The sequence below is a fragment of the Pygocentrus nattereri genome, chromosome 12 (assembly GCF_015220715.1).
Source record: "Pygocentrus nattereri isolate fPygNat1 chromosome 12, fPygNat1.pri, whole genome shotgun sequence".
Classification (NCBI taxonomy): domain Eukaryota; kingdom Metazoa; phylum Chordata; class Actinopteri; order Characiformes; family Serrasalmidae; genus Pygocentrus; species Pygocentrus nattereri.
This window is the reverse complement of record NC_051222.1, coordinates 39,343,681-39,365,806: the sequence shown is the minus strand read 5'-3', so window position 1 is coordinate 39,365,806 and position 22,126 is coordinate 39,343,681. Positions and strand designations below refer to the sequence as shown.

Sequence of the window (22,126 nt, the reverse complement as noted above, 5' to 3'; positions counted from 1 at the left end):
CCAGAGAGACCAGGTTGAGATGGTTTGGACATGTGTTGAGGAGGAATAGTGGATATATTGGGCAAAGAATTTTGGAGATGGAGCTGCCGGGTAGAAGGAGAAGAGGTAGACCTCAGAGAAGGTTTATGGATGTAGTGAAGGTGGACATGGAGATGGTTGGTGTGAAAGTAGAGGAGGCAATGGATAGGGCAAGATGGAGGCAGATGATCCGCTGTGGCATCCCCTAAAGGGAGCAGCCGAAAGAAGAAGAAGAAACCTATTATTGTGAAATACAAGCATCTAGGAGCAACAGCAGCCGAGTCATGAGTAAACATGTTCTCTGGAGTGATGAATCACACTTCACTATTTGTCTGATGGACTAATCTGGGTTTGGTGGTAAACTTTGGTGGAGGAGGGATAATGGGCTGGAGGCTGTTTTTCAGGGTTTGGGCCCCCTAGTTCCAGTGAAGATGAATGTTTATGAAACAGCACAAAGACAATTTACACAATTATATCCTAGCAACTTCTGGCAGTAGTTTGGAAAAGACTCTTACCTGTTCCTGCATGACTGAGCCCCTGTATACAAAACAAGCTCCATGAAGACATGGTCTGGCCAGTTTGGTGTGGAACAACTCCAGTGGCCTGCACAGAGTCCTGACTGATCCCAATAAACACCTTTGAGATGAATTTGAATGTCGACTGTGAGGTCCTGTCGTCCAACATCAGTGCCTGACCTCGCAAATGCCCTTCTGACTGAATGGGTACAAATTCCCACAAGCACACTCAGCCAAAAATTTTGTGGAAAGCTTCCAAGAGTGAAGAATATTATAGCCACACAGAGAGGGGCATATTAATCCCAATAACAATGGCTTAGGAATGGGATGTCTAACAATCCCATACAGGTGTGATGGTCTTGTTTCTAGTGGTTGGTTAGTGTAGTGGGTAACTTTGCTTTCTACGCTGTAGACTGGGGTTCAATCCTCCGCCTGGGTAAACACCCTACACTATACCAATAAGAGTCCTTGGGCAAGACTCCTAACACAACCTTCGCCTACCTGTGTAAAGCAATTCAATTGTACGTCACTCTGGATAAGATGATGTTCAATTGTGGGTACAAGAGATACAGGTACAAATCAAAAAGGTGGGGCCGCATCTCTGCAGATGCACTTTGCTCTGACAACATGCGCATCCATGGATTACAGCATATGATCAAAACTCCACCAGGCAAATGGTGCAGCAGCAAATCTACCTACCAGAAACTCACTGTCTGGCTACTGACAAAGTATAGAAGATGCTCCAGGCAGGAATCAAAGAGTCCACTATATTGTAGCTCAGCCCTGTTTTAGGAGTTCTCAAACCTGATGGTTGGTTCCGCTTTGGTAATGACTTCAGCAAGTGACCCCAAGTCACTCTTGATTCCTCTGCTCAAAACTCACAAGTTTCACTAAATAAACACCCCACAGGGTTTTACAATTGCAAATCCATTACTTGTGTGACTTTGGAATAATAGCTTGTGCAGCACTGGTCAGGTCACTGGTCCAGGTTTGTAATCTGATAAAGGGGAAGGAGTCCTTATCATAGCGGTCTGTAGGAAGCAGATCTTGAGTAACAGAAATGCTCCAACCAGCAAGAGGAGCTCTGGAGCCAGAGAAAGAGAACGAAAGAATAGATCTAGACATGCACGAGGTCTGTCACAGTCCACGCTTGCGATTTGTGGTTTTGCATACTCTGTATTTAAGATTTGTCAAATGTGTGTATATATCTTTGTGGAACAGTCACTGATGTTCTTGCAATGTTTGCATTCTTACCTGATATTTATGAAATAGTATGTTAGGACAGCATCAATACATCAAACTATCAGATACAAATGTGGGCTCTTAAACTCTGTGGAACCACCTGTGGTTCCAAACTGCATTTGGTCATGTTCTTCATAACGTTCATACTCTATAAGCTCCATTCAGAAGGGCGTCGTATGAGGCTGTAGCTCTTCTCTCCAGTCTAATAGACGGTGACGTCATTTTAACCCTTATAATAAAAGAAGCTGAACTCAGTTTGTTATTCTACTGAAAGTCGACCCGTTTTTCCCCAAATCTGGGCTCTAAACTATAAACAGATGGCGTCTCTTCAGTGATCTGCTCTGGAAACATTACTTTTAGAAAATAACACAAAGAGCTTCTGAGATTTTTGACTTTCAGCAGAAAATTGTGAGTGTATAGTAACATGTGGAGATCATAAAACACACGTTCTGTTCATTTGAGGGGACATTTTGCAAAAAAATTTACATTTATTTCATGCAGTTACTGAATAATTTGTCTTAAGATTTGGTCCAAACCAAATTATACCCTGAAGCATGAGAGGTTAACTCCACATCACTTTGATGAGATGAGTGTGAGCTTAGTGTGGTTTTGCACACTGTGTTTAAGCACGTTTGGAAAATGTGACACACTTGGACACATGCCAGAAAGCACACGAATCTGCACGTTGGGATACAAAACCAAAAGAGTGAACTTAGGGACAAATGAATAAGCCAAGCTGTCACACTTCTAATTTTGTCCTCATTTGTATTTGCTTGTGAGGATCAAAAAGCCCTCAGCCTCCTCATTTCTTACTTTGGGATTCAAGTGGGTGCTCACAGGTGCCCTCTATGCTCCCCTGCTGCCTCCTTTAGTGAGGACTACATCCATTTGGACTCAGCAGCAGTCCCTTACTCAAAATCTTTGAGATACAGGCTGTAAAATACAGGTTCTGAGATACAGGCACAGTGATCAAGCTGTTGACAGTCGTATGACCAGAATGGAAGAGAAGGAGATACGAACTTTATCAATCATTTCATCTTGTCACTGCATTATTCTGGAAAATTTGGAGCAGGCGTATGTAAGCAAACTGGCCAATTAACTGTTTACGATTTGTAATTCCATTTATCATGATCACATCTTAGTTTAGTAAATGCTTGTTGATTAATGGTTTTGACGGAACCACTTTGGTTGTAGGAAATCATGCAAAATCTATTTGCGGTTCTACAGCAAGTTTTATTAAAATTGATGTGTTGAATAATACATGCACAAATTTGAATAACAGAATTCTTCTACTAAAATACTTAAACTTTGCATCTCTCTGTAAAGATTACATGCTAAAAAGAAAAAAGCAAATACAAATCTCTTGTCAGATTTTAGCAAGAGAAGCCCATCAAATGGGCCTAAGGCACAGGCCTGATCTTCATAGTGATGGACTTCAGACCATAGTCAATGCCTTTCCAGTCATACCACACATTTCCAATAGCATAAATCGTGCCGTCCCGTCCCCACAGATAGATACCATTGAGGTTAGTAGAATGGCAAATATTGTACCAAAATGCTCCGAGGTAGGTTTTAGCACAGTTTCTATTGACATCAGTGTCCTGGTCTCTGTCGAAGGTGGAGAACTTCTGTCCATTGTGGTATGCCAGTGAGTCACCTGCAGACAGAAGGAATCACAAAAATAATAAACAGCAACTTTAGAATAGACTTTCTACTTTATATAAACACTGTACTCACTGACCCTGCGACCCTGAGGGAGAAGCGGCTTAGAAAATATATGTGTGTGTGTGTGTGTGTGTGTGTTCTCACTGACTGTCCAGATGGCCAAGTGCCAGGTGGTGTAATAATGTAATACATGTAACAGTGTTACATAATCAGAAAGAAGTGAAAAAGGAAAATAATTACAATTAAAACACAGGCGAACTTGTCACGCTTTGTCAGAATTTGCCTTTCTGAATGTTAAATATGTCACATGACTGGCGTAGATTTAAAGAGTTCTTGATTTTGGTAAGGGGTCAGTTAACACGTCAAGCTGTAAATATCCAACAATAAAAGCTAAAGCTATAATCTTTTGTTTTATATTCATCACTTGGATGATCGTGCTGTAATTTGTTGATTGCTATACTCTCAGTTGTTGATGCCCATGGAAATCAACATTATAAGCAGCCAGCAGAGAAATATAAAGAATCCCCTCACAAGCAGCAGCTCACATTTGATCAAATCTGTAGAATTCATTCTGCTTTTTTACTGGCAGAGACTGAGCTCACATTAGCGTTAACTAACATGGAACGGGAGGACGATGAAGTGTGAAGAGAGTCTCATGAGCGCTTTCACTTTTACATATTCCGTTATATTTATATATGTAAATGGTTGTTATTAGTAACTAAAACGATCAATTCCCTCTTAGTTTTTGCATGAAAGGAATGCATTTTAAAATTCTTATCATTTCCGGGGGCATCAACAACTCAGAGTTCAGGAATCAACAAATTACATCACAATCATCCAAGTGATGAATATAAAACCAAAGATTATAGCTTTAGTTTTTATTGCTGGATGTTTACAGCTTGAGGTGTTAACTTAGAATCTTTTGTTTCAACTCATTGATTTTTCAAGTAAGCAAAAATATTAAAACCTATGATTGACCAGTGTTTCTCGCTGCCCAGATGGGCCCTGTTTTATATATATATATATATATATATATATATTTTTTTTTTTTAACAATTAGCTGAGTGTCTGATGACTGTATTTGCTGATAAAAAGGATAAACCAGCATGAAGACCAGAGAGCCATTGCCAAAAACCTCACAGTGCAGGGGTCAAGACGTCACAATTCACTTTTCTTAGAAGAACCCGTAAACATAGAGGCTATACAACAAGACGCAAACCTGTCATCAGCAGTAGGCATTGGATGATGAGGTTGAACCTCATGAAGAAATACAGAGATGAACCACAGACGTTCTTGAACAGAGATTAACGGACTAATGAGACCAAGATTAGCTCCTGCCAAAGCGATGGAAAGGCCAAAGTGTGGAGAAAGAAAGGACCTGCTCATGATGAAAAACACATGAGCTCACTATACATGACCAATATTTGTGGCTGTAAATGGAATGTTCAGCATAAATATGAAATTAGCGAGGGAAGATCACGAAAATGGCCTTGTCTGTATTCACTGTTGTTGTCCTTAATTATTTCTATATCGTTAATTCTGTCTCACCTGCTCCTCCACTAACGAATCCACCAACGGTGAGTTTGTAGCCGTTGACTTCAGAGTCCACAGAGAAAGTAGAGTACTGGGCGTAAACCTTTCCTCCCTCAAAGTCCTCCAGGTCCACTCTCAGCTCATACTTTCTCTTGCTGATGAGCTGGTAGACATTCTCCAATCCTAGTGATGCAAAGTCCAAAACAGTTAAAGGTCATTCATGAAGATTCAGGTCCAAAGAGACACATCATGAGATAATAACTCGTTTATGGTATGAAGAAGTCTTCATTTTCCAGTTTTTATTATTTTGCTATCTTAAAACTGAATACTGAGCCTTGGTTCTAAGTTTCGGGGAACGTTTTAAAAACCCTTGTGAGGAAAACTGAAATAAATCCCGTAACTCAGTGTGACCACATGAGAGCACTATAGCACAGGATTTGGATGTGTTTTGAATCCACTTGTTTCTTGATGTGTTTGTTTTATTACATTAATAAATGCTGTTCTGATCTAAATTCATTCAGGTCGAACACAAGTTTCACACTGGAATCTGCAAATGTAATCATAGATGTTTTTAATATCTCAAATTAGCAAATTAAATACTTCATGCTTTGTTCATCTGAACTTTACCAAAAAAGAAAAGAAAAGGAAAAAACTGTTGATCATGAAACACGGTTTTGTAGCACTCCATGAGATGACACCAAACAAGTGACTAATTCCAGGGACGGACTGAATGATTCTCGTGTTCTGGGCAAAAGACGGAAATGGCGCCACCTGGCTGCACGTTTTGAAATTTAGGCTTTGCACTATGGAGTGATGCAACCGTCTACACAGCAAAACCTTTCTCAAATCTAGTTGATATGTCGAACAGTCCTCATTCTGAGACTGTTGTAAGAACATAATAAGATTTTTAAACAATTTCTGAACATTTTTTACTGCAGTATATTTATTAAGTGAAATTATCTCACTGTATTTTGCTTGTTTTGGAAATAATACCTGAAAGACACAAAGTTCTCTGCCAGTACATTAGAATCATTAGGAGTCCAGAGTGATGTAGATGTGATGAGAAGACTTTTTTCCAGAAAATAAAAATTCCATAATCATAACAGTTCAAGATGAGTAACTAGTAAATTGAATGAACTGATGTCTTGGAGTAACACCAACATCACTATATATATATATGTGTGTATATATCACTGCTGTCGGAACAAAACCTTCTATCTCCATTTTTGTCATTTTTCAGTTTTTGATATAATTTCAAAAATACCCATAATCCTATATACACTCACTGGCTAGTAAAAAGTTGGACCTTTTGCCTTTCAGAACTGTTTTAATTCTTCATGGCACACTTTCAACAAGGTGTTGGAAACGTTCCTCAGAGATTCTGGTTGGTTATTTGAGTTCCTGCTGCTTTTCTATCATCTGGAACCAGTCTGCCCATTCTCCTCTGACCTCTCACATCAACAAGGCATTTTCGTCCACACAACTGACCGCTCACTGGACATTTCCTCTTTTTCGGACCGTTCTCTGTAAACCCTAGAGATGGTTGAGCGTGAAAATCCCAGCAGATCAGCAGTTTCTGAAATACTCAGACCAGCCCGTCTGGCACCAACAACCACACCACGTTCAAAGCCCCTTAAATCCCCTTTCTTCCCCGTTCTGATGCTCGGTCTGCACTTCAGCAGGTCGTCTTGACCACCTCTACATGCCTGAATGCAGTGAGCTGCGGCCGTGTGATTGGCTGATTAGCTATTTGTGTTAACAAGCAACTGAACTGTACCTAATAAAGTGGCCGGTGAGTATACTGTGTGTAATTTCCATTATGAATGGACCTAAACAAACAACTTAAAACTACTTGGAAAGACGTCTGGTTCCATCGACTTACATTAAAAGTAAAATCTGTTTTTCCTTCTCTTGTAAAGTTACAAATTTGAAGATACAAGGATTTGATCCGACAGCAGCTATACATACATATATCATATATATCGCTACTTTTGGAAAAAAAACTTGTATCTCCATTTTTGTTTGTTGTACTTTACAGTGTTTGTAAATTTCATGAAGGATGGACCAAAATAAATGACCCAAAACTACTTGGAAAAAAATCTGGTTCCATTGACTTACATTATAGGTAAAGTAGTTTTTTTCCCTTCTCCTGTTCAGAATTGAGAACAGGTTCTTGCCTGGTGCAAAAACCATGCCTGACCGATATTTATGCACAAAAGAAAACTGTATTTATGATTATTTTGATTTCAATTTTAATCAAATGATTTTCATGGACTTAAAAATATGACTGCTTACAACATTCACCTCAAGGTTTTTTTATTTGGGATAAAATTGGCCTCTACAGTGTTTCTGATGGATAACGGATTCTCACCCAGCCAGTATTCTCCATTTTTGTTCCCAAATCCATTCTTGTACTGCTCCCATGGTCTGTAGAAGTTCACACTGCCATCCATTCTCCTCTGAAACACCTGGTGGAAAGATCACCTTCACTTCTTTAGTGTAACAAAGACAGTCGTACTTACTGTAGAGTATTAAGGAGACTTCTCATAGAAATTCAGCCTGGATTAAATTAAAATCCTAAAATTGTGCAGTAGTTGGATTTTATATCTTTATATTTCCTTTATGTTCTTTTTATTTACATTTAACAGTGTTGGGTATACAGTACCTGAGTGAAAGTAGTTATACTACAAAGGCAAATTATTATCATTATCTTTATTATTAGTAATATTTTTTTCAAGTAAAAAAAATGAGTAAATAATCTTAAAGTACCGAAATGCTTGCTTTTAGATGTATTTTAGTATTGAAAGTACTGTGAGATATTCCAATATTTCTTCTCTTGTTCCTTTTTTTTAAAAAAATGACTCCCTGTTGAAACTCCTGGGATTTCAGCTATCTTGTTTAAAATTAGGAATGATTGGACATTTGACATCCAGGGGCAGGTTTAGTGGAAGGTGTGCTATGATTGGTTTGATTTCTTTGTGAAAATGCATTATGGTCTATCATACATTATGGAAACTGTAGCTTTTATCTCACAATATTGCGGAAAGTATATAATAAAAATAAAAAGTATCAAAAATTTGCTAAAACTACAGCTGCAAAAAAATAGTTATTCATCTAATTTACACTATAATAAATTGTTTGTACTTGTTTTTTACCACTGATGTTTAATAAGCATCTCTTTAAGGGTGACATTTAAATTCTACAAATTACACGTTTAGGAGCTTTTCATACATATAACTGCATGCAGTTCACTAGTGCACTGCTACTGATGGTTCACTAGTTTATTGATACTGGTGCTGTTGCTGATGGTCAGTAATAATGAATGTCTGAATCGACCTCAGTAGTTTAGTTAATTCTAGTGGAGATTTACAGTCTAACCTACCGTCCAGTTTCCATCCTTTGTTTGTCCATTATTGCCCATGTCACAGAACACCTGTACAGGTGTGTCACCTGCAGGGTAGATGGTGTAAACTCCACTCAGGTTTTGTCCGTTAGTGTAGACATCAGAGCAGTCTGTCGGGAACAGTTCCTGAGAAGCTGAGGTGCTCCCAACCAGCAGGGGGAGCAATAGAGCCAGAAACACGCTGACCTGGAGGGAAGACAGAGTGCCTGAGATGTATAATAAAACTGCACGAGGACAATAAACAGTAAAATGTTACATTTCTTCACACCTAGCTGAAAAAAATGGCAGTTATGAAATGAAGAATACTGACCGGCCAACTAATTAACACCACCTCCTTGTTTCTACACTCATTGTCCATTTTATCAGATCCACTGACCATATAGGATGTTTTTTAATGGTCAGGATCCCCACAATATCACCACAAAGCAGGTACTATTTGGATGGCGGATCATTCTGAGCTCTGCAGTGACGCTGACGTGGTGGTGGTGTGTTAGTGTGTGTTGTGCTGGTCTGAGTGGATCAGACACAGCAGTGCTGGAGTTTTTAAACACCTCACTGTTGCAAAAATATCCAGTCAACAGCGTCCTGTGGGCAGCGTCCTGTTACCACCGATGAAGGACTAGAGGATGACCAACACAAACTGTGCATCTTTGACCTTCTACAAGGTAGGAGTGTCTAAAAGAGTGGACAGTGAGTGTCCACTCCAGCAGCACCGCTGTGTCTGATCCACTCAGACCAGCACAACACACACTAACACACACCACCACCACGTCAGTGTAACTGCAGTGCTGAGAATGACCCACCACCCAAATAGTACCTGCTGTGTGAGGGTCCATGGGGGTCCTGACCACTGAAGAACAGGGTAACAGAGTATCAGAGAAACAGATGGACTACAGTCTGTAACTGTAGAACTACAGAGTGCAGCTATACAGTAAGTGGAGCTGATAAGATGGCATAGAAACAATGACGCTGTTGTAATGAAGTGGCTGGTTAATGTAAGATAATTCCTCATTTCAAATAGTGATGTTACAATAACAAGATGACTAAGCCAGGTGGTATTAAACAATGACTTACTGTCATTCCTGTTTCTAGAAGCTCTTCCAGCAACTAAAAACGTACAGCTTGATTCTGAAGCAGAGGTTAGGTCTGGACCTGGACAGAAATCAGATTACATTATAATTTTATACAAACCTCAGTGAAGATTCACCATGAAGGTAACATGTGGACTTAATTTTGTCCACCACAGTCACATCAACATATTAATGCCATCAACATGCCATAGTAGATGTAGTCATACCCTGTCAGTTGTAAAGAGAGATTTTGTTCAGTAATATAAGAGTTTCATGTTACTATTACTGATAATTATTGTAACAGATGTCATTAAGATGGTTGAGTTAACAGCTAATTTGTCAATACTGTTATAGTTCTGACACAGTCTGTCAGTACAGTTATATTACTGAGCATTTTCTGTCAAAACGGTTACATCACTGAGCAGTCTGTTAGTAATGTTATGTTATTCAACATAATCTGTCACTACTCTTATATTACTGAGTGTAGTTTGTCAATACTGTTATATTACTGAGCATGAATTATCAATACTGTTATATTACTGAGTGTAGCCTGTCAATACTGTTATATTACTGAGCGTAGCCTGTCAATACTGTTATATTACTGAGAGTAGTCTGTCAATACTGTTATATTACTGAGCATGAATTGTCATTACTACTATATTACTGAGAGTAGTCTGTCAATATTGTTATATTACTGCGCATGAATTGTCAATACTGTTATATTACTGAGAGTACTCTGTCAATACTGTTATATTACTGAGAGAAGTCTGTCAATACTGTTATATTACTGAGAGAAGTCTGTCAATACTGTCATATTACTGAGCGTAGTCTGTCAATACTGTTATATTACTGAGAGTAGTCTGTCAATACTGTTATATTACTGAGCGTAGTCTGTCAATACTGTTATATTACTGAGCGTAGTCTGTCAATACTGTTATATTACTGAGAGTAGTCTGTCAATACTGTTATATTACTGAGAGTAGTCTGTCAATACTGTCATATTACTGAGCGTAGTCTGTCAATACTGTTATATTACTGAGCGTAGTCTGTCAATACTGTTATATTACTGAGAGTAGTCTGTCAATACTGTTATATTACTGAGCGCAGTCTGTCAATATTGTTATATTACTGAGAGAAGTCTGTCAATACTGTTATATTACTGAGAGTAGTCTGTCAATACTGTTATATTACTGAGCGCAGTCTGTCAATATTGTTATATTACTGAGAGTAGTCTGTCAATACTGTTATATCACTGAGCGCAGTCTGTCAATACTGTTATATTACTGAGAGTAGTCTGTCAATACTGTTATATCACTGAGTGTAGTCTGTCAATATTGTTATATCACTGAGTGTAGTCTGTCAATATTGTTATATTACTGAGAGTAGTCTGTCAATATTGTTATATTACTGAGAGTAGTCTGTCAATACTGTTATATTACTGAGTGTAGTCTGTCAATACTGTTATATTACTGAGCGTAGTCTGTCAATACTGTTATATTACTGAGAGAAGTCTGTCAATACTGTTATATTACTGAGCATGAATTGTCATTACTACTATATTACTGAGAGTAGTCTGTCAATACTGTTATATTACTGAGCATGAATTGTCAATACTGTTATATTACTGAGAGTAGTCCGTCAATACTGTTATATTACTGAGAGTAGTCTGTCAATACTGTCATATTACTGAGCGTAGTCTGTCAATACTGTTATATTACTGAGAGTAGTCTGTCAATACTGTTATATTACTGAGCGTAGTCTGTCAATACTGTCATATTACTGAGCGTAGTCTGTCAATACTGTTATATCACTGAGTGTAGTCTGTCAATATTGTTATATTACTGAGAGTAGTCTGTCAATATTGTTATATTACTGAGAGAAGTCTGTCAATACTGTTATATTACTGAGAGAAGTCTGTCAATACTGTTATATTACTGAGAGTAGTCTGTCAATACTGTCATATTACTGAGCGTAGTCTGTCAATACTGTTATATTACTGAGAGTAGTCTGTCAATACTGTTATATCTCTGAGTGTAGTCTGTCAATATTGTTATATCACTGAGTGTAGTCTGTCAATATTGTTATATTACTGAGAGTAGTCTGTCAATATTGTTATATTACTGAGAGTAGTCTGTCAATACTGTTATATTACTGAGAGTAGTCTGTCAATATTGTTATATTACTGAGAGTAGTCTGTCAATATTGTTATATTACTGAGTGTAGTCTGTCAATACTGTTATATTACTGAGCGTAGTCTGTCAATACTGTCATATTACTGAGCGTAGTCTGTCAATACTGTTATATTACTGAGCGTAGTCTGTCAATACTGTTATATTACTGAGAGTAGTCTGTCAATACTGTCATATTACTGAGCGTAGTCTGTCAATACTGTTATATTACTGAGCGTAGTCTGTCAATACTGTTATATTACTGAGAGTAGTCTGTCAATACTGTTATATTACTGAGCGCAGTCTGTCAATATTGTTATATTACTGAGAGAAGTCTGTCAATACTGTTATATTACTGAGAGTAGTCTGTCAATACTGTCATATTACTGAGCGTAGTCTGTCAATACTGTTATATTACTGAGTGTAGTCTGTCAATACTGTTATATTACTGAGAGTAGTCTGTCAATACTGTTATATTACTGAGCGCAGTCTGTCAATATTGTTATATTACTGAGAGTAGTCTGTCAATACTGTTATATCACTGAGCGCAGTCTGTCAATACTGTTATATTACTGAGAGTAGTCTGTCAATACTGTTATATCACTGAGTGTAGTCTGTCAATATTGTTATATCACTGAGTGTAGTCTGTCAATATTGTTATATTACTGAGAGTAGTCTGTCAATATTGTTATATTACTGAGAGTAGTCTGTCAATACTGTTATATTACTGAGTGTAGTCTGTCAATACTGTTATATTACTGAGCGTAGTCTGTCAATACTGTTATATTACTGAGAGAAGTCTGTCAATACTGTTATATTACTGAGCATGAATTGTCATTACTACTATATTACTGAGAGTAGTCTGTCAATACTGTTATATTACTGAGCATGAATTGTCAATACTGTTATATTACTGAGAGTAGTCCGTCAATACTGTTATATTACTGAGAGTAGTCTGTCAATACTGTCATATTACTGAGCGTAGTCTGTCAATACTGTTATATTACTGAGAGTAGTCTGTCAATACTGTTATATTACTGAGAGTAGTCTGTCAATACTGTTATATTACTGAGCGTAGTCTGTCAATACTGTCATATTACTGAGCGTAGTCTGTCAATACTGTTATATCACTGAGTGTAGTCTGTCAATATTGTTATATTACTGAGAGTAGTCTGTCAATATTGTTATATTACTGAGAGAAGTCTGTCAATACTGTTATATTACTGAGAGAAGTCTGTCAATACTGTTATATTACTGAGAGTAGTCTGTCAATACTGTCATATTACTGAGCGTAGTCTGTCAATACTGTTATATTACTGAGAGTAGTCTGTCAATACTGTTATATCACTGAGTGTAGTCTGTCAATATTGTTATATCACTGAGTGTAGTCTGTCAATATTGTTATATTACTGAGAGTAGTCTGTCAATATTGTTATATTACTGAGAGTAGTCTGTCAATACTGTTATATTACTGAGAGTAGTCTGTCAATATTGTTATATTACTGAGAGTAGTCTGTCAATATTGTTATATTACTGAGTGTAGTCTGTCAATACTGTTATATTACTGAGCGTAGTCTGTCAATACTGTTATATTACTGAGAGAAGTCTGTCAATACTGTTATATTACTGAGCATGAATTGTCATTACTACTATATTACTGAGAGTAGTCTGTCAATACTGTTATATTACTGAGCATGAATTGTCAATACTGTTATATTACTGAGAGTAGTCCGTCAATACTGTTATATTACTGAGAGTAGTCTGTCAATACTGTTATATTACTGAGAGTAGTCTGTCAATACTGTTATATTACTGAGCGTAGTCTGTCAATACTGTCATATTACTGAGCGTAGTCTGTCAATACTGTTATATCACTGAGTGTAGTCTGTCAATATTGTTATATTACTGAGAGTAGTCTGTCAATATTGTTATATTACTGAGAGAAGTCTGTCAATACTGTTATATTACTGAGAGAAGTCTGTCAATACTGTTATATTACTGAGAGTAGTCTGTCAATACTGTCATATTACTGAGCGTAGTCTGTCAATACTGTTATATTACTGAGAGTAGTCTGTCAATACTGTTATATCACTGAGTGTAGTCTGTCAATATTGTTATATCACTGAGTGTAGTCTGTCAATATTGTTATATTACTGAGAGTAGTCTGTCAATATTGTTATATTACTGAGAGTAGTCTGTCAATACTGTTATATTACTGAGAGTAGTCTGTCAATATTGTTATATTACTGAGAGTAGTCTGTCAATATTGTTATATTACTGAGTGTAGTCTGTCAATACTGTTATATTACTGAGCGTAGTCTGTCAATACTGTCATATTACTGAGCGTAGTCTGTCAATACTGTTATATTACTGAGCGTAGTCTGTCAATACTGTTATATTACTGAGAGTAGTCTGTCAATACTGTCATATTACTGAGCGTAGTCTGTCAATACTGTTATATTACTGAGCGTAGTCTGTCAATACTGTTATATTACTGAGAGTAGTCTGTCAATACTGTTATATTACTGAGCGCAGTCTGTCAATATTGTTATATTACTGAGAGTAGTCTGTCAATACTGTTATATCACTGAGCGCAGTCTGTCAATACTGTTATATTACTGAGAGTAGTCTGTCAATACTGTTATATCACTGAGTGTAGTCTGTCAATATTGTTATATCACTGAGTGTAGTCTGTCAATATTGTTATATTACTGAGAGTAGTCTGTCAATATTGTTATATTACTGAGAGTAGTCTGTCAATACTGTTATATTACTGAGTGTAGTCTGTCAATACTGTTATATTACTGAGCGTAGTCTGTCAATACTGTTATATTACTGAGAGAAGTCTGTCAATACTGTTATATTACTGAGCATGAATTGTCAATACTGTTATATTACTGAGAGTAGTCCGTCAATACTGTTATATTACTGAGAGTAGTCTGTCAATACTGTCATATTACTGAGCGTAGTCTGTCAATACTGTTATATTACTGAGAGTAGTCTGTCAATACTGTTATATTACTGAGCGTAGTCTGTCAATACTGTCATATTACTGAGCGTAGTCTGTCAATACTGTTATATCACTGAGTGTAGTCTGTCAATATTGTTATATTACTGAGAGTAGTCTGTCAATATTGTTATATTACTGAGAGAAGTCTGTCAATACTGTTATATTACTGAGAGTAGTCTGTCAATACTGTCATATTACTGAGCGTAGTCTGTCAATACTGTTATATTACTGAGAGTAGTCTGTCAATACTGTCATATTACTGAGCGTAGTCTGTCAATACTGTTATATTACTGAGAGTAGTCTGTCAATACTGTCATATCACTGAGTGTAGTCTGTCAATATTGTTATATTACTGAGAGTAGTCTGTCAATATTGTTATATTACTGAGAGTAGTCTGTCAATACTGTTATATTACTGAGAGTAGTCTGTCAATATTGTTATATTACTGAGAGTAGTCTGTCAATATTGTTATATTACTGAGAGTAGTCTGTCAATACTGTTATATTACTGAGTGTAGTCTGTCAATACTGTTATATTACTGAGCGTAGTCTGTCAATACTGTTATATTACTGAGTGTAGTCTGTCAATACTGTTATATTACTGAGCGTAGTCTGTCAATACTGTTATATTACTGAGCATGAATTGTCATTACTACTATATTACTGAGAGTAGTCTGTCAATACTGTTATATTACTGAGCATGAATTGTCAATACTGTTATATTACTGAGAGTAGTCCGTCAATACTGTTATATTACTGAGAGTAGTCCGTCAATACTGTTATATTACTGAGTGTAGTCTGTCAATACTGTTATATTACTGAGAGTAGTCTGTCAATACTGTTATATTACTGAGAGTAGTCTGTCAATACTGTTATATTATTGAGTGTAGTCTGTCAATACTGTTATATTACTGAGCATAGTCTGTCAATACTGTTATATTACTGTGCATGAATTGTCAATACTGTTATATTACTGAGAGTAGTCTGTCAATGTTGTTATATTACTGAGTGTAGTCTGTCAATACTGTTATATTACTGAGAGTAGTCTGTCAATACTGTTATATTACTAAGCGCAGTCTGTCAATATTGTTATATTACTGAGTGTAGTCTGTCAATACTCTTATATTACTGTGCATGAATTGTCAATACTGTTATATTACTCAGTGTACTCTGTCAATACTGTTATATTACTGACTGTAGTCTGTCAATACTGTTATATTACTGAGAGTAGTCTGTCAATACTGTTATATTACTGAGTGTAGTCTGTCAATATTGTTATATTACTGAGTGTAGTCTGTCAATACTCATATATTACTGTGAATGAATTGTCAATACTGTTATATTACTGAGAGTAGTCTGTCAATATTATATTACTGAGTGTAGTCTGTCAATACTCTTATATTACTGAGTGTAGTCTGTCAATACTGTTATATTACTGTGCATGAATTGTCAATACTGTTATATTACTGAGAGTATTCTGTCAATACTGTTATATTACTGACTGTAGTCTGTCAATACTGTTATATTACTGAGAGTAGTCTGTCAATACTGTTATATTACTGAGTGTAGTCTGTCAATACTGTTATATTACTGAGAGTAGTCTGTCAATACTGTTATATTACTGAGTGTAGTCTGTCAATACTGTTATATTACTGAGAGTAGTCTGTCAATACTGTTATATTACTGAGCATTTTCTGTCAAAACGGTTACATCACTGTGCAGTCTGTTAGTATTATTATATTATTCAACATAATGTGTCACTACTGTTATATTACTGAGCGTAGTTTGTCAATACTGTTATATTACTGAGCATGAATTGTCAATACTGTTATATTACTGAGAGTAGTCTGTCAATACTGTCATATTACTGAGCGTAGTCTGTCAATAGTGTTATATTACTGAGCTTTTTCTGTCAATACATTTACATCACTGTGCACAGTCTGTTAGTAATGTTATATCATTCAACCTAATCTTCACTACTGTTATATTACTGAGCATAGTCTGTCAATACTGTTATATTACTGAGCATAGTCTGTCAATACCAATACTGTTATATTACAGAGCATAGTCTGTCAATAATGTTATATTACTGAGCGCAGTCTGGTGTCCAGGGGGCATCCAAATCAGATGCCCGAACCACCTCAGCTGGCTCCCCTCAATGCAGAGGAGTAGCGGCTCTAATCCGAGCTCCTTCCGGATGGCCAAGCTCCTCACCCTATCAAATAGAGTGTAGTCAGCCACCCTGTGAAGAAAGCTCATTTCCGCCGCTTGTATTCGCGATCTCATTCTTTCAGTCATTACCCACAGTTGATAACTATAGGTGAGGGTCAGGATGTAAACCGACTGGTAAACAGAGAGCTTTGCTTTATGGCTCAACTCCCTCTTCACCACTACAGTCCGGTATAGTGACCGCATTACTGCTGCCGCCTGTAGCAGTGGCAGAAACAACCTGCCTGTAACCGGGCAGAAACAAAGCGTGCCTTTTCTGCAATTTCCCCCTGGGATCAATAAAGGAATCTGAATCTGAATCTGTCCCAGCCTGCGGCTGATCTCACGATCCCTCTTCGCATCACTCGTGAACAAGACCCCGAGATACTTAAACTCCTCCACCTGGGGCAAGTCCTTACCCCTTACCTGGAGTGGGCATGCCATCTTTTTCCAGGCTAAAACCATGGATTCAGATTTGGAGGTGCTGATCCACATACCAACTGCTTCACACTCAGCTGCAAACCATTCCAGTGAGCGCTGGAGGCATCCATGTGATTCAGCCAAAAGATCAAGATTGTTTGCAAATAGCAGAGACGCCACCCTCCGGCCTCCACACATAATGCCCTCCTGACCTTGGCTAAGCCTTGACACCCTGTCCATGAATATCATGAACAAGAAGGAGACAGGGCACAACCCTGCTGGATACTGAAAGGGTCCGACTTAATGGTGAGTATACAAACACAGCTCTCACTGTGGGAGTACTGAGATCGAATGGCCTGGAGTAGTAGCCCCGGTACCCCATACTCCTGGAGGACCTCTCACAAGATGTCTCGGGGAACCCAATCGTAAGTCTTCTCCAAATCCACAAAACACATGTAGACTGGGTTGGCAAACTCCCATGCCCCCTCAACAATCTGCGAGAGGGTGAAAAACTGGTCTGTTGTTCCACGGCCAGGATGGAATCTTAATTGTTCCTCCTCAATCTGAGGTTCAACTATCGGTTGGAGTCTCCTTTCCAGCACCTTGGCATAGACTTTACCAGGGAGGCTGAGCAGAGTGATACCCCGATAGTAGGCACACACCCACCACTCCCCTTTTTAAAAATGAGGACCACCACCCCAGTCTGCCAGTCCAAGGGTACTGTTCCTGAGGTCCACGCAATATTGCAGAGGAGCATCAGCCACGACAGCCTCACAATATCCAGAGCCTTAAGCATCTCCGGACGAATCTCATCCACCCCCAGTGCCTTGCCACTGAAGAGCTTGCCAACTACCTCAGTGACCTCAATCAGGGAAATGGAGCTTGACATGCCAGAGGCCTCCGGCCCTGATTCCTGTGAGGGAGGCATGTCTCCCAGATTAAGGAGTTCGCCAAAGTGCTTCTTCCACCGACCGACAATATCCTCATTTGAAGTGAGAGTGGGGGCACAGCCACCCTGACCACTCCTGCGTCGCCGGACAGTTGTCCAGAACCTCCTTGAAGCCGACCGAAAGGCTTTTTCCATGGCTTCGCCAAACTCCTCCCACACACTGGATTTTGCTTCTGCCACCGTTGCAGCTGTCACCTTTTTCGCCTATCGGTACCTCTCTGCTCAGTTAGGAGTTCTTCAGGCCATCCAGTCCCTAAAGGCCTCTTTCTTCAGCTTGACAGCCTCCCTCACTGCTGGTGTCCAACCAGGGGGTTCTTGGGTTACCGCCCTGACAGGCACCCACAAGCTTTTGGCCACAGCTATGCCTGGCAGCTTCCACAATGGAGGTTTTGAACAGTGTCCATTCAGACTCCATGTCCACTACTTTCTCCGGGACATGAGAAAAGCTGTCCCAGAGGTGGGAGTTGGAATCACTCTGAACAGGGGCCTCTGACAGTCGCTCCCAGTACACCCTCACTATTTGCTTGGGCCTACCAGTTCTGACCATCAGGTTTTCCTTGTCATCTGATCCAACTCACCACCAGATGGTGATCAGTTGACAGCTCAGCAGCTCTCTTTACCCGAGTGTCCAGAACATATGGTCCCAAGTCAGTCAGATGAAACGACAACAAAGTCGATCAATGACCTCTGACCCAAGGAGCTCTGGTACCATGTACACTTATGAACATCCTTGTGTTCGAACTTAGTGTTTGTTATGGACAATCCATGCCTGGCAAAGAAGTCCAATAACAATTCACCATTCGGGTTTAGATCAGGCAGGCCGTTCTTCCCAATCACGACTCTCCAGGTCTCCCAGTCATTGCCAACATGAGCATTCAAGTCCCCCAGTAAGACTATGGAGTCTGTAGGCAGGACCCTTTCCAAAACCCCGCCCACTCACCCCAAGAAGGCCGAATAATCTGACCTGTTGTTTGGTGCATAAGCACACACAACAGTCAGAGTTTTCCACTTTGCAATTTTAAATCACATTGAGGTGACCCTCTCATCCACCAGGACAAACTCCAGCTGCATGGCCACCAGCCGGGGACTCATGAGTATCCCCACTCCCGCCTGGCACCTCTCATCCTGTGCAACCCCTGAGTAGGAGAGGGACTAACCCCTATCAAGGAATTTGGTTCCAGAGCCGACACTGTGGGTCGAGGTTGGTACCTCTCAACCTCCCGCACAAGCTCCAGCTCCTTCCCCCCAAGTAAGGTTACATTCCATGTGCCAAGACCCAGTTTCTGCCGCAAGGGCCCAGGCCGCCAAGGGCCCCCTGCAATCTCCCACTGCCTGTGCAGCACTGCACCGCTCCCCCATGCTGGACCTTGCGGGTGGTGGGCCCACGTGGTCCCCCCACGTTCCCTCTTTGGGCTGAGCCCGGCCGGGTTACGTGGGCTGCCCGGACACCAGGCGCTCGCCGGGGACACTACTCCCAGGCCTGGCTCCAGGGTTAGGTCCCAGTTTTGGATGCTATCATCAAACTTCAACTAGTCCAAAATGCTTCAGCCAGGGTCCTCACTAAAACTATAAAATTTGATCATATCAGTCCAGTGCTATCATCACTCCATTGGCTGCCTGTTAAATTCTGTATTGATTATAATGTTCTTTTATTGACACATTAAGCCCTATATGGGCTCGCTTCTGAGTACCTGCAAGACCTTATTTCCTATTATGAGCCATCGTGACTACTCAGATCACAGAGTGCTGGCTTATTAATTGTTCCTAGAATTCCTAAGGCTGCAGCTGGGGGAAGAGCTTTTTCTTATAAAGCCCCCAAACTCTGGAATGATCTTCCAGAAACTGTTCGGGACTCAGACACAGTCTCAATCTTTAAAACTAGGCTGAAAACTCACTTGTTCAGTTTAGCTTTTGGTAGGTAATGTTCCCCCCTAGATAAAGGCAGCAGATCCAGGGGTCCATGGACACAGGGAATTATAGTAAACTGAGACGCTGGTGCTGTCGTCCCGCTGCTTGCACGTGGTCACTCAGGTTTGTGGATGGAGGAGTGGAGGGATGCCAAACTGTTTCAGAGTGCTGCCGTGTCTATGTGTCCTTCTGGTTCTCTCCTTTTAGTTAAGCTGTCATAGTCAGATCTGCCGGAGTCGTTAGCCACACTCTGGAAATGTTCACTTTCCCTGTTTAATGTACAAACTAATTCTCTCTCCCTGCCTTTTTTCCGAGTATACGACCGCCCATATGTCCGGCCGGACACTGAAGGACGATTGACTGTCGAGGTCTCCTGCTACCCGCTTCAGACCAGCTGCCCACGCCCCAGCTACCACCGCCTACCTTGGACTAGCTGCCCACCCTACACTGATGTTTTCATAGACTCCTAGCTATTACTACTACCAATATTATTAATGTTAGTAGTATGATCACTTGTAGGTAGTTTGACCAGAGGAGGATGGGTCCCCCCTGGTGAGCCTGGTTCCTCCCAAGGTTTCTTCCTCAGTTCTGAGGGAGTTTTTCCTTGCCACCGTCGCCCCTGGCTTGCTCACCTGGGGGTTTTTACATTCTTGCTAAAACTCTGTCTTTTCTGGAATTCTGTGAAGCTTCTTTGTGACAACATCCATTGTAAAAACACACTATATAAATAAATTTGATTTGAATTATTACTGAGCATAAATTGTCAATACTGTTATATTACTGAGCATAAATTGTCAATACTGTTATATTACTGAGCATAAATAGTCAATACTGTTATATTATTGAGCATAAATTGTCAATACTGTTATATTACTGAACAGGCCAACTTACGACAACATATGACATCTGCCACAACATTTTTATGGGAAAGTGAAGTGTCACCAAGGTGGCTATAAAACAACTGGAAAACCTATTCTAAAATAAATTAGGATGTCTGTATGTCCTCTTTCTCTAAAACAAAGGCATTTGGGTCAATAGCCACCTTCAGAACCACACAGATGAGATGAGTAGAGATGAGTTCATTAAAGACATCATAGGTGACTTACCTGTGCGGCTTGGCTTACACAGTCTCATGTGTTCATACCTGCATGCTTTTAAACCCTGCTGGGCGATCAAACCCCTCCTAACTAGAGCTCATTTGAGTCAGCCTGAAAATTCCTGGACATTCAAAGGAAATTCAAATGATCTCCTGGGCATGGTGGTTCATTTGATTTATGCTTAGATATGAACGAGTCAATGACATTCAGCTGCTGACACAGATACCATGTTGTCAGGTCATTATTATAGTATATACTGGGATATTAATTCAGGCCAAAACATTAAATTGCCTGTGTGGATTGACCTTGACATTTGGTCAGCTCTTGCAAAAGAAACTGAGAGTATGTTTTAATACTCTTGCTCTTGCTGAATTTCTGCTCTGTGTTAATGAAGCACAGTGACAGAATCAGAAGTGAATGACTTATCTGATCAACTGACCACTGAAAACCACAGTATTAAGACATTACAATGGGCAGTGTCAGTTACAAGAACGTATTATATAATTTTGGTAGAATGATCAGATGTTTATGCTGACCACAAACAGTAATATCAATAATTATACTATGCAATATTTATGTTAAACAGTTAAAATTAACTTGAAGGTTACTTGAAGACTCATTTACAATGAGATTATCTTTAAGTTTAAAGTTATCTGAAGTTAACTGAAATTCCCAAAGCACTTACAAATGAAACTAGGGGAGCTCTTGCTTCAGCTAAACACATGATAAAATATAACACAGGTATTTTATGTGATTGAAATGGTTCAAGTAGACCATGCTTTCAATTTCTCATTGCAACACCATCTGTGAATTTGCTGCAAGCACAGGTATTTCTCTAGATTTAATTAGACAAAGAAAATACCTTAACAGTCATGTTTTCATCATAAGTGTTTTTAATTACTTTACTTTAAGTCAAGAGTA

The 22,126-nt window shown here is 39.2% G+C and overlaps 1 protein-coding gene across 1 annotated transcript; it reads right to left on the bottom strand.

Moving 5' to 3' along the window:
* Positions 1-2,987: 2,987 nt before the first annotated feature.
* LOC108413282 (microfibril-associated glycoprotein 4-like) lies at positions 2,988-21,229 on the bottom strand. The gene is made up of 6 exons (XM_017685726.1): positions 21,215-21,229; positions 9,451-9,528; positions 8,356-8,562; positions 7,345-7,441; positions 4,989-5,156; positions 2,988-3,432 (listed from the first exon to the last, which is right to left on the bottom strand). The coding sequence occupies exons 2-6, from the start codon at positions 9,454-9,456 to the stop codon at positions 3,176-3,178; spliced, it is 735 nt and encodes a 244-aa protein (XP_017541215.1). The 5' UTR covers positions 9,457-9,528; positions 21,215-21,229; the 3' UTR covers positions 2,988-3,175.
* Positions 21,230-22,126: the final 897 nt, after the last annotated feature.